This window comes from Oncorhynchus keta, chromosome 31, assembly GCF_023373465.1.
Source record: "Oncorhynchus keta strain PuntledgeMale-10-30-2019 chromosome 31, Oket_V2, whole genome shotgun sequence".
NCBI lineage: Eukaryota > Metazoa > Chordata > Actinopteri > Salmoniformes > Salmonidae > Oncorhynchus > Oncorhynchus keta.
This window is the reverse complement of record NC_068451.1, coordinates 25,770,063-25,785,007: the sequence shown is the minus strand read 5'-3', so window position 1 is coordinate 25,785,007 and position 14,945 is coordinate 25,770,063. Positions and strand designations below refer to the sequence as shown.

Sequence of the window (14,945 nt, the reverse complement as noted above, 5' to 3'; positions counted from 1 at the left end):
CACTACACCTGTCTATATACCACTACCACTCCTTTACTACACCTCTTTTATACCACTATCACTCCTTCACTACACCTCTTTCTATACCACTATCACCCTTCACTACACCTTTTATATACCACTATCACTCCTTCACTACACCTCTTTCTATATCACTATCGCTCCTTTACTACACCTCTTTTATACCACTATCACTCCTTCACTACATCTCTTTCTATACCACTATCACTCCTTCACTACACCTCTTTATATACCACTATCACTCCTTCACTACACCTCTTTATATATCACTATCACTCCTTTACTGCACCTCTTTCTATACCACTATCACTCCTTCACTACACCTCTTTATATATCACTATCGCTCCTTTACTACACCTCTTTCTATACCACTATCACTCCTTCACTACACCTCTTTCTATACCACTATCATTCCTTCACTACACCTTTTCTATACCACTACACTACACCTCTTTCTATACCACAATCATTCCTTCACTACACCTCTTTCTATACCACTATCACTCCTTCACTACACCTCTTTCTATACCACTATCACTCCTTCACTAAACCTCTTTCTATACCACTATCACTCCTTCACTACACCTCTTTATATACCACTATCACTCCTTCACTACACCTCTTTATATACCACTATCACTCCTTCACTACACCTCTTTATATATCACTATCACTCCTTTACTACACCTCTTTCTATACCACTATCACTCCTTCACTACACCTCTTTATATATCACTATCGCTCCTTTACTACACCTCTTTATACCACTATCACTCCTTTACTACACTCTTTCTATACCACTATCACTCCTTCACTACACCTTTTATATACCACTATCACTCCTTCACTACACCTCTTTATATATCACTATCACTCCTTCACTACACCTCTTTCTATACCACTATCACTCCTTCACTACACCTCTTTATATATCACTATCACTCCTTTACTGCACCTCTTTCTATACCACTATCACTTTCACTACACCTCTTTATATATCACTATCGCTCCTTTACTACACCTCTTTCTAAACCACTATCACTCCTTCATTACACCTCTATATATCACTATCGCTCCTTTACTACACCTCTTTCGATACCACTATCATTCCTTCACTACACCTCTTTCTATACCACAATCATTCCTTCACTACACCTCTTTCTATACCACTATCACTCCTTCACTACACCTCTTTCTATACCACTATCTCTCCTTCACCACACCGCTTTCTATACCACTATCACTCCGTCATTACACCTCTTTCTGTACCACTATCTCTCCTTTACTACACCTCTTTCTATACCACTATCATTCCTTCATTACACCCCTTTCTATACCACTATCACTCCTTCACTACACCTCTTTCTATACCACTATCACTCCTTCACTACACCTCTTTATATATCACTATCGCTCCTTTACTACACCTCTTTCTATACCACTATCACTCCTTCACTACACCTCTATATATCACTATCGCTCCTTTACTACACCTCTTTCGATACCACTATCATTCCTTCACTACACCTCTTTTTATACCACTATCACTCCTTTACTACACCTCTTTCTATACCACAATCATTCCTTCACTACACCTCTTTCTATACCACTATCACACTTTCACTACACCTGTCTATATACCACTACCACTCCTTCACTACACCTCTTTTTATACCACTATCACTCCTTTACTACACCTCTTTCTATACCACTATCACTCCTTTACTACACCTCTTTATATACCACTATCACTCCTTCACTACACCTCTTTATATATCACTATCGCTCCTTTACTACACCTCTTTTTATACCACTATCACTCCTTTACTACATCTCTTTCTATACCACTATCACTCCTTCACCACACCTCTTTATATACCACTATCACTCCTTCACTACACCTCTTTATATATCACTATCACCCTTTACTGCACCTCTTTCTATACCACTATCACTCCTTCACTACACCTCTTTATATATCACTATCGCTCCTTTACTACACCTATCACTTTCTATACCACTATCATTCCTTCACTACACCTCTTTCTATACCACTATCACTCCTTTACTACACCTCTTTCTATACCACAATCATTCCTTCACTACACCTCTTTCTATACCACTATCACTCCTTCACTACACCTCTTTCTATACCACTATCACTCCTTCACTAACCTCTTTCTATACCACTATCACTCCTTCACTACACCTCTTTATATATCATATCACTCCTTCACCACACCTCTTTATATACCACTATCACTCCTTCACTACACCTCTTTATATATCACTATCACCCTCTTTCTATACCACTATCACTCCTTCACTACACCTCTTTATATATCACTATCACTCCTTTACTACACCTCTTTTATACCACTATCACTCCTTTACTACATCTCTTTCTATACCACTATCACTCCTTCACTACACCTCTTTATATACCACTATCACTCCTTCACTACACCTCTTTATATATCACTATCACTCCTTTACTGCACCTCTTTCTATACCACTATCACTCCTTCACTACACCTCTTTATATATCACTATCACTCCTTTACTACACCTCTTTCTATACCACTATCACTCCTTCATTTACACTCTATATATCACTATCGCTCCTTTACTACACCTTTTCGATACCACTATCATTCCTTCACTACACCTCTTTCTATACCACAATATTCCTTCACTACACCTCTTTCTATACCACTATCACTCCTTCACTACACCTCTTTCTATACCACTATCACTCCTTCACTACACCTCTTATATATCACTATCACCCTTTACTACACCTCTTTACTATCACCTTCTTCTTTATACCACTATCACTCCTTTACTACACCTCTTTCTATACCACAATCATTCCTTCACTACACCTCTTTCTATACCACTATCACACTTTCACTACACCTGTCTATATACCACTACCACTCCTTCACTACACCTCTTTTTATACCACAATCACTCCTTTACTACACCTCTTTCTATACCACTATCACTCCTTTACAACACCTCTTTATATACCACTATCACTCCTTCACTCCACCTCTTTATATATCACTATCGCTCCTTTACTACACCTCTTTTTATACCACTATCACTCCTTTACTACATCTCTTTCTATACCACTATCACTCCTTCACCACACCTCTTTATATACCACTATCACTCCTTCACTACACCTCTTTATATATCACTATCACTCCTTTACTGCACCTCTTTCTATACCACTATCACTCCTTCACTACACCTCTTTATATATCACTATCGCTCCTTTACTACACCTCTTTCTATACCACTATCACTCCTTCATTACACCTCTATATATCACTATCGCTCCTTTACTACACCTCTTTCGATACCACTATCATTCCTTCACTACACCTCTTTCTATACCACAATCATTCCTTCACTACACCTCTTTCTATACCACTATCACTCCTTCACTACACCTCTTTCTATACCACTATCACTCCTTCACTACACCTCTTTATATACCACTATCACTCCTTCACTACACCTCTTTCTATACCACTATCACTCCTTTACAACACCTCTTTATATACCACTATCACTCCTTCACTACACCTCTTTATATATCACTATCGCTCCTTTACTACACCTCTTTTTATACCACTATCACTCCTTTACTACATCTCTTTCTATACCACTATCACTCCTTCACCACACCTCTTTATATACCACTATCACTCCTTCACTACACCTCTTTATATATCACTATCACTCCTTTACTGCACCTCTTTCTATACCACTATCACTCCTTCACTACACCTCTTTATATATCACTATCGCTCCTTTACTACACCTCTTTCTATACCACTATCACTCCTTCACTACACCTCTTTCTATACCACTATCATTCCTTCACTACACCTCTTTCTATACCACTATCACTCCTTTACTACACCTCTTTCTATACCACAATCATTCCTTCACTACACCTCTTTCTATACCACTATCATTCCTTCAATACACCTCTTTCTATACCACTATCACTCCTTCACTAAACCTCTTTCTATACCACTATCACTCCTTCACTACACCTCTTTATATATCATATCACTCCTTCACTACACCTCTTTCTATACCACTATCACTCCTTCACTACACCTCTTTATATATCACTATCGCTCCTTTACTACACCTCTTTCTATACCACTATCACTCCTTCACTACACCTCTTTATATATCACTATCGCTCCTTTAATACACCTCTTTCTATACCACTATCTCTCCTTCACTCCACCTTTCTATACCACTATAACTCCTTCACTACACCTCTTTCTATACCACTATCACTCCTTCACTACACCTCTTTATATATCACTATCACTCCTTTACTACACCTCTTTCTATACCACTATCACTCCTTCACTACACCTCTTTATATATCACTATCGCTCCTTTACTACACCTCTTTCTATACCACTATCACTCCTTCATTACACTTATCACTATCACCTTTACTACACCTCTTTCGATACCACTATCATTCCTTCACTACACCTCTTTCTATACCACAATCATTCCTTCACTACACCTCTTTCTATACCACTATCACTCCTTCACTACACCTCTTTCTATACCACTATCACTCCTTCACTACACCTCTTTATATATCACTATCGCTCCTTTACTACACCTCTTTCTATACCACTATCACTCCTTCACTACACCTCTATATATCACTATCGCTCCTTTACTACACCTCTTTCGATACCACTATCATTCCTTCACTACACCTCTTTCTATACCACTATCACTCCTTTACTACACCTCTTTCTATACCACAATCATTCCTTCACTACACCTCTTTCTATACCACTATCACACTTTCACTACACCTGTCTATATACCACTACCACTCCTTCACTACACCTCTTTTTATACCACTATCACTCCTTTACTACACCTCTTTCTATACCACTATCACTCCTTCACTACACCTCTTTATATATCACTATCGCTCCTTTACTACACCTCTTTTTATACCACTATCACTCCTTTACTACATCTCTTTCTATACCACTATCACTCCTTCACCACACCTCTTTATATACCACTATCACTCCTTCACTACACCTCTTTATATATCACTATCACTCCTTTACTACACCTCTTTCTATACCACTATCACTCCTTCACTACACCTCTTTATATATCACTATCGCTCCTTTACTACACCTCTTTCTATACCACTATCACTCCTTCACTACACCTCTTTCTATACCACTATCATTCCTTCACTACACCTCTTTCTATACCACTATCACTCCTTTACTACACCTCTTTCTATACCACAATCATTCCTTCACTACACCTCTTTCTATACCACTATCACTCCTTCACCACACCTCTTTCTATACCACTATCACTCCGTCACTAAACCTCTTTCTATACCACTATCACTCCTTCACTACACCTCTTTATATATCATATCACTCCTTCACCACACCTCTTTATATACCACTATCACTCCTTCACTACACCTCTTTATATATCACTATCACTCCTTTACTGCACCTCTTTCTATACCACTATCACTCCTTCACTACACCTCTTTATATATCACTATCGCTCCTTTACTACACCTCTTTTTATACCACTATCACTCCTTTACTACATCTCTTTCTATACCACTATCACTCCTTCACCACACCTCTTTATATACCACTATCACTCCTTCACTACACCTCTTTATATATCACTATCACTCCTTTACTGCACCTCTTTCTATACCACTATCACTCCTTCACTACACCTCTTTATATATCACTATCGCTCCTTTACTACACCTCTTTCTATACCACTATCACTCCTTCATTACACCTCTATATATCACTATCGCTCCTTTACTACACCTCTTTCGATACCACTATCATTCCTTCACTACACCTCTTTCTATACCACAATCATTCCTTCACTACACCTCTTTCTATACCACTATCACTCCTTCACTACACCTCTTTCTATACCACTATCACTCCTTCACTACACCTCTTTATATATCACTATCGCTCCTTTACTACACCTCTTTCTATACCACTATCACTCCTTCACTACACCTCTATATATCACTATCGCTCCTTTACTACACCTCTTTCGATACCACTATCATTCCTTCACTACACCTCTTTTTATACCACTATCACTCCTTTACTACACCTCTTTCTATACCACAATCATTCCTTCACTACACCTCTTTCTATACCACTATCACACTTTCACTACACCTGTCTATATACCACTACCACTCCTTCACTACACCTCTTTTTATACCACTATCACTCCTTTACTACACCTCTTTCTATACCACTATCACTCCTTTACAACACCTCTTTATATACCACTATCACTCCTTCACTACACCTCTTTATATATCACTATCGCTCCTTTACTACACCTCTTTTTATACCACTATCACTCCTTTACTACATCTCTTTCTATACCACTATCACTCCTTCACCACACCTCTTTATATACCACTATCACTCCTTCACTACACCTCTTTATATATCACTATCACTCCTTTACTGCACCTCTTTCTATACCACTATCACTCCTTCACTACACCTCTTTATATATCACTATCGCTCCTTTACTACACCTCTTTCGATACCACTATCACTCCTTCACTACACCTCTTTCTATACCACTATCACTCCTTCACTACACCTCTTTATATATCACTATCACTCCGTCACTAAACCTCTTTCTATACCACTATCACTCCTTCACTACACCTCTTTATATATCATATCACTCCTTCACCACACCTCTTTATATACCACTATCACTCCTTCACTACACCTCTTTATATATCACTATCACTCCTTTACTGCACCTCTTTCTATACCACTATCACTCCTTCACTACACCTCTTTATATATCACTATCGCTCCTTTACTACACCTCTTTTTATACCACTATCACTCCTTTACTACATCTCTTTCTATACCACTATCACTCCTTCACCACACCTCTTTATATACCACTATCACTCCTTCACTACACCTCTTTATATATCACTATCACTCCTTTACTGCACCTCTTTCTATACCACTATCACTCCTTCACTACACATCTTTATATATCACTATCGCTCCTTTACTACACCTCTTTCTATACCACTATCACTCCTTCATTACACCTCTATATATCACTATCGCTCCTTTACTACACCTCTTTCGATACCACTATCATTCCTTCACTACACCTCTTTCTATACCACAATCATTCCTTCACTACACCTCTTTCTATACCACTATCACTCCTTCACTACACCTCTTTCTATACCACTATCACTCCTTCACTACACCTCTTTATATATCACTATCGCTCCTTTACTACACCTCTTTCTATACCACTATCACTCCTTCACTACACCTCTTTCTATACCACTATCACTCCTTCACTACACCTCTATATATCACTATCGCTCCTTTACTACACCTCTTTCGATACCACTATCATTCCTTCACTACACCTCTTTTTATACCACTATCACTCCTTTACTACACCTCTTTCTATACCACAATCATTCCTTCACTACACCTCTTTCTATACCACTATCACACTTTCACTACACCTGTCTATATACCACTACCACTCCTTCACTACACCTCTTTTTATACCACTATCACTCCTTTACTACATCTCTTTCTATACCACTATCACTCCTTTACAACACCTCTTTATATACCACTATCACTCCTTCACTACACCTCTTTATATATCACTATCGCTCCTTTACTACACCTCTTTTTATACCACTATCACTCCTTTACTACATCTCTTTCTATACCACTATCACTCCTTCACCACACCTCTTTATATACCACTATCACTCCTTCACTACACCTCTTTATATATCACTATCACTCCTTTACTGCACCTCTTTCTATACCACTATCACTCCTTCACTACACTCTTTATATATCACTATCGCTCCTTTACTACACCTCTTTCGATACCACTATCACTCCTTCACTACACCTCTTTCTATACCACTATCATTCCTTCACTACACCTCTTTCTATACCACTATCACTCCTTTACTACACCTCTTTCTATACCACAATCATTCCTTCACTACACCTCTTTCTATACCACTATCACTCCTTCACCACACCTCTTTCTATACCACTATCACTCCTTCACTACACCTCTTTCTATACCACTATCACTCCTTCACTACACCTCTTTCTATACCACTATCACTCCTTCACTACACCTCTTTCTATACCACTATCACTCCTTCACTACACCTCTTTCTATACCACTATCACTCCTTCACTACACCTCTTTCTATACCACTATCACTCCTTCACTAAACCTCTTTCTATACCACTATCACTCCTTCACTACACCTCTTTATATACCACTATCACTCCTTCACTACACCTCTTTATATACCACTATCACTCCTTCACCACACCTCTTTCTATACCACTATCACTCCTTCACCACACCTCTTTCTATACCACTATCACTCCTTCACTAAACCTCTTTCTATTCCACTATCACTCCTTCACTACACCTCTTTCTATACCACTATCACTCCTTCACAACACCTCTTTTCATACCACTATCACTCCTTTACTACACCTCTTTCTATACCACAATCATTCCTTCACTACACCTCTTTCTATACCACTATCTCTCCTTCACCACATCGCTTTCTATACCACTATCACTCCGTCACTACACCTCTTTCTATACCACTATCACTCCTTCACTACACCTCTTTATATATCACTATCGCTCCTTTACTACACCTCTTTCTATACAACTATCACTCCTTCACTACACCTCTTTATATATCACTATCGCTCGTTTACTACACCTCTTTCTATACCACTATCACTCCTTCACTACACCTCTGCATATCACTATCACTCCTTTACTACACCTCTTTCGATACCACTATCATTCCTTCACTACACCTCTTTCTATACCACAATCATTCCTTCACTACACCTCTTTCTATACCACTATCACACTTTCACGACACCTCTTTTTATACCACTATCACTCCTTCACTACACCTCTTTCTATACCACTATCATTCCTTCACTACACCTCTTTCTATACCACTATCACTCCTTTACTACACCTCTTTCTATACCACAATCATTCCTTCACTACACCTCTTTCTATACCACTATCACTCCTTCACCACACCTCTTTCTATACCACTATCACTCCGTCACTACACCTCTTTCTATACCACTATCACTCCTTCATTACACCTCTTTATATATCACTATCGCTCCTTTACTACACCTCTTTCTATACAACTATCACTCCTTCACTACACCTCTTTATATATCACTATCGCTCTTTTACTACACCTCTTTCTATACCACTATCACTCCTTCACTACACCTCTATATATCACTATCGCTCCTTTACTACACCTCTTTCGATACCACTATCATTCCTTCACTACACCTCTTTCTATACCACTATCACTCCTTCACTACACCTTTCTATACCACTATAACTCCTTCACTATACCTCTTTCTATACCACTATCACTCCTTCAGCACACCTCTTTCTATACCACTATCACTCCTTCACTAAACCTCTTTCTATACCACTATCACTCCTTCACTACACCTCTTTATATATCATCACTCCTTCACTACACCTCTTTCTATACCACTATCACTCCTTCACAACACCTCTTTTTATACCACTATCACTCCTTTACTACACCTCTTTCTATACCACAATCATTCCTTCACTACACCTCTTTCTATACCACTATCTCTCCTTCACCACACCGCTTTCTATACCACTATCGCTCCTTTACTACACCTCTTTCTATACAACTATCACTCCTTCACTACACCTCTTTATATATCACTATCGCTCCTTTACTACACCTCTTTCTATACCACTATCACTCCTTCACTACACCTCTATATATCACTATCGCTCCTTTACTACACCTCTTTCGATACCACTATCATTCCTTCACTACACCTCTTTCTATACCACTATCACACTTTCACTACACCTGTCTATATACCACTACCACTCCTTCACTACACCTCTTTTTATACCACTATCACTCCTTTACTACATCTCTTTCTATACCACTATCACTCCTTCACTACACCTCTTTATATACCACTATCACTCCTTCACTAAACCTCTTTCTATACCACTAACACTCCTTCACTACACCTCTTTCTATACCACTATCACACTTTCACTACACCTGTCTATATACCACTACCACTCCTTCACTACACCTCTTTTTATACCACTATCACTCCTTTACTACACCTCTTTCTATACCACTATCACTCCTTCACCACACCTCTTTCTATACCACTATCACTCCTTCACTAAACCTCTTTCTATACCACTATCACTCCTTCACTACACCTCTTTATATATCATATCACTCCTTCACTACACCTCTTTCTATACCACTATCACTCCTTCACTACACCTCTTTCTATACCACTATCACTCCTTCACTACACCTTTCTATACCACTATAACTCCTTCACTATACCTCTTTCTATACCACTATCACTCCTTCACCACACCTCTTTCTATACCACTATCACTCCTTCACTAAACCTCTTTCTATACCACTATCACTCCTTCACTACACCTCTTTATATATCATCACTCCTTCACTACACCTCTTTCTATACCACTATCACTCCTTCACAACACCTCTTTTTATACCACTATCACTCCTTTACTACACCTCTTTCTATACCACAATCATTCCTTCACTACACCTCTTTCTATACCACTATCTCTCCTTCACTACACCGCTTATACCACTATCGCTCCTTTACTACACCTCTTTCTATACAACTATCACTCCTTCACTACACCTCTTTATATATCACTATCGCTCCTTTACTACACCTCTTTCTATACCACTATCACTCCTTCACTACACTCTATATATCACTATCGCTCCTTTACTACACCTCTTTCGATACCACTATCATTCCTTCACTACACCTCTTTCTATACCACTATCACACTTTCACTACACCTGTCTATATACCACTACCACTCCTTCACTACACCTCTTTTATACCACTATCACTCCTTTACTACATCTCTTTCTATACCACTATCACTCCTTCACTACACCTCTTTATATACCACTATCACTCCTTCACTAAACCTCTTTCTATACCACTAACACTCCTTCACTACACCTCTTTCTATACCACTATCACACTTTCACTACACCTGTCTATATACCACTACCACTCCTTCACTACACCTCTTTTTATACCACTATCACTCCTTTACTACACCTCTTTCTATACCACTATCACTCCTTCACCACACCTCTTTCTATACCACTATCACTCCTTCACTAAACCTCTTTCTATACCACTATCACTCCTTCACTACACCTCTTTATATATCATATCACTCCTTCACTACACCTCTTTCTATACCACTATCACTCCTTCACTATACCTCTTTCTATACCACTATCACTCCTTCACTACACCTCTTTCTATACCACTATCACTCCTTCACTACACCTCTTTATATATCACTATCGCTCCTTTACTACACCTCTTTCTATACCACTATCACTCCTTCACTACACCTCTTTATATATCACTATCGCTCCTTTACTACACCTCTTTCTACACCACTATCACTCCTTCACTACACCTCTTTATATATCACTATCGCTCCTTTACTACACCTCTTTTTATACCACTATCACTCCTTTACTACATCTCTTTCTATACCACTATCACTCCTTCACTACACCTCTTTATATACCACTATCACTCCTTCACTACACCTCTTTATATACCACTATCACTCCTTCACTACACCTCTTTATATATCACTATCGCTCCTTTACTACACCTCTTTCTATACCACTATCACTCCTTCACTACACCTCTTTATATACCACTATCACTCCTTCACCACACCTCTTTCTATATCACTATCGCTCCTTTACTGCACCTCTTTCTATACCACTATCACTCCTTCACTACACCTCTTTATATATCACTATCACTCCTTCACTACACCTCTTTATAAATCACTCTCACTCCTTCACCACACCTCTTTCTATACGACTATCACAATTTCACTACACCTCTTTATATACCACTACCAATCCTTCACTACACCTTTTTCTATATCACTATCACTCCTTCACCACACCTCTTTCTATACCAATAGCACTCCTTCACTACATCTCTTTCTATACCACTATCACTCCTTCACTACACCTCTTTATATATCACTATCGCACCTTTACTACACCTCTTTATATACCACTACCAATCCTTCACTACACCTTTTTCTATACCACTATCACTCCTTCACCACACCTCTTTCTATACCACAATCATTCCTTCACTACACCTCTTTATATATCCCTATAACTCCTTCACTACACCTTTTTCTATACCACTATCACTCCATCACTACACCTCTTTATATATCACTATCATTCCTTCACTACACCTCTTTATATATCCCTATAACTCCTTCACTACACCTTTTTCTATACCACTATCACTCCATCACTACACCTCTTTATATATCACTATCGCTCCTTCACTACATCTCTTTATATATCACTATCACTCCTTCACTACATCTCTTTATATATCACTATCACTCCTTCACTCCACCTCTTTATATATCACTATCACTCCTTCACTACACCTCTTTACATATCACTCACGCATTCACCACACCTCTTTCTACACCAATAGCACTCCTTCACTACATCTCTTTATATATCACTATTACTCCTTTACTACACCTCTTTCTATATCACTATCACTCCATCACTGCACCTGTTTCTATACCACTATCACTCCTTTACTACACGTCTTTCTGTACCACTATCATTCCTTCATTACACCTCTTTCTATACCACTATCATTCCTTCAGTACTTCTATTTCTATACCACTATCACTCCTTCACCACACCTCTTTCTATACCACTATCACTCCTTCACCACACCTCTTTCTATACCACTATCACTCCTTCACTACACCTCTTTCTATACCACTATCATTCCTTCACTACACCTCTTTCTCTCTCTCTCTCTCTCTCTCTCTCTCTCTCTCTCTCTCTCTCTCTCTCTCAATTCAATTCAATTCAATTCAAGGGCTTTATTGGCATGGGAAACATGTGTTAACATTGCCAAAGCAATGTCTCTCTCTCTCTCTACATCCATCTCTCTCTCCCTCTTTACATCCCTCTCTACATCCCTCTCTCTCCCTCTAACCCCTTCTATCTCTCTCTACATCCCTCTATCTCTCTCTACATCCATCTCTCTCTCCCTCTTTACATCCCTCTCTACATCCCTCTCTCTCCCTCTAACCCCTTCTATCTCTCTCTACATCCCTCTATCTCTCGCTATATCCACCTCTCTCTCTCCCTCTAACCCCCTCTATTTCTCTCTACACCCCTCTCTCTCTCTCTACACCCCTCTCTCTCCCTCTAACCCTCTCTCTCTCTTTACATCCCTCTCTCTACATCCCTCTCTCTCCCTCTAACCTCTTCTATCTCTCTCTACATCCATCTCTCTCTCCCTCTTTACATCCCTCTCTACATCCCTCTCTCTCCCTCTAACTCCCTCTATCTCTCGCTAAACCCCTCTCTCTCCCTCTATCCCCCCACTGCTCTCCCCTTCCTGTAACAGTAATCTACAGTGTCCAGATAGCCTCAGCATAGAATGGAAACACTCAGCTAAAATCATTAAAGCTGTCTCTATTCTTCAAATATTGTCTTTTATAATCTCCATTCATACAGTCATGTCTCTGATTCGCTCTGATGTTTATTTTGCTCTCGAGTATTTAGCTATTCTGTGTGTGTATGTGTGTGTGCTCATTCTGCTCACTTAAACTCAAATCTCTCTCTCTCTCTCTCTCTCTCTCTCTCTCTCTCTCTCTCTCTCTCTCTCTCTCTCTCTCTCTTGTCCTCTCTCTCTCTCTTGTCCTCTCTCTCTCTCTCTCTCTCTCTTGTCCTCTCTCTCTCTTGTCCTCTCTCTCTCTCTCGTCCTCTCTCTCTCTCTCGTCCTCTCTCTCTCTCTCTCTCTCTCTCTCTCTCTCTCTCTCTCTCTCTCTCTCTCTCTCTCTCTCTCTCTCTTGTCCTCTCTCTCTTGTCCTCTCTCTCTTCCCTCCTCTCCAGGGGTGTTATTCAGCATTGAGGTCACATCTACCTACTTTGCTGTGAGGAATTACTGGAGAGGGTATTTCGCTGCCACCTTCAGTGCCTTCATATTCAGGGTGTTGTCTGTGTGGAACAAAGATGCAGGTACGCCATAGAGGCAGCATCGCGTCACACACATATTTCCTCCAGAACAACATAATCCCACTACACCTTTTCTCTCATGATGATGTCATATGTTTATTCATGCCAGGTGTTTTAGAATAGGATCAGTTTCACTCTCTCCCTGTCCCTGTTACAGTCACCATTACAGCTCTTTTCCGGACCAACTTCCGGATGGATTTTCCCTTTGACCTGCAGGAGCTCCCAGCCTTCGCTATCATTGGGTGAGAGCTTAGTAAACATTCTACACACCCCTTTTAGACCCTACAGTCTTCAACTGAACTTCACCCACTTTATGATGGTGTGAGGATCAATGGGATTGTGTGTGTGTCTTCCTGATTCCCTGTTGTAGAATCTCCTGTGGGTTCCTGACTCCCTGTCCCCTGTCTGTCTGTTGTAGGATCTCCTGTGGGTTCCTGACTCTCTGTCCCCTGTCTGTCTGTTGTAGGATCTCTTGTGGGTTCCAGACTCTCTGTCCCCTGTCTGTTGTAGAATCTCCTGTGGGTTCCTGACTCCCTGTCCCCTGTCTGTCTGTTGTAGGATCTCCTGTGGGTTCCTGACTCTCTGTCCCCTGTCTGTC

At 39.7% G+C, this 14,945-nt stretch overlaps 1 protein-coding gene and 2 long non-coding RNA genes across 6 annotated transcripts in view; 1 reads left to right on the top strand and 2 right to left on the bottom strand.

Annotated features, from left to right (window-relative positions):
* Positions 1-14,945, top strand: part of LOC118376433 (chloride channel protein 1-like) — a 96,596-nt gene that overhangs the window by 62,077 nt on the left and 19,574 nt on the right. For all 4 annotated transcript variants that reach the window (XM_052489160.1, XM_052489161.1, XM_052489162.1 and 1 more), the window contains 2 exons: positions 14,225-14,350; positions 14,505-14,589. In XM_052489160.1, coding sequence (XP_052345120.1) covers positions 14,225-14,350; positions 14,505-14,589 — 211 coding nt within the window. The remainder of the gene's footprint in view (positions 1-14,224; positions 14,351-14,504; positions 14,590-14,945) is intronic.
* Positions 1,685-8,160, bottom strand: LOC127914251 (uncharacterized). Its single transcript, XR_008087829.1, has 3 exons — positions 8,013-8,160; positions 6,862-6,963; positions 1,685-1,922 (listed from the first exon to the last, which is right to left on the bottom strand). It is a non-coding gene; the product is annotated as an uncharacterized LOC127914251 (long non-coding RNA).
* On the bottom strand, positions 9,474-11,462 carry LOC127914252 (uncharacterized). The gene is made up of 3 exons (XR_008087830.1): positions 11,355-11,462; positions 10,583-10,715; positions 9,474-9,703 (listed from the first exon to the last, which is right to left on the bottom strand). It is a non-coding gene; the product is annotated as an uncharacterized LOC127914252 (long non-coding RNA).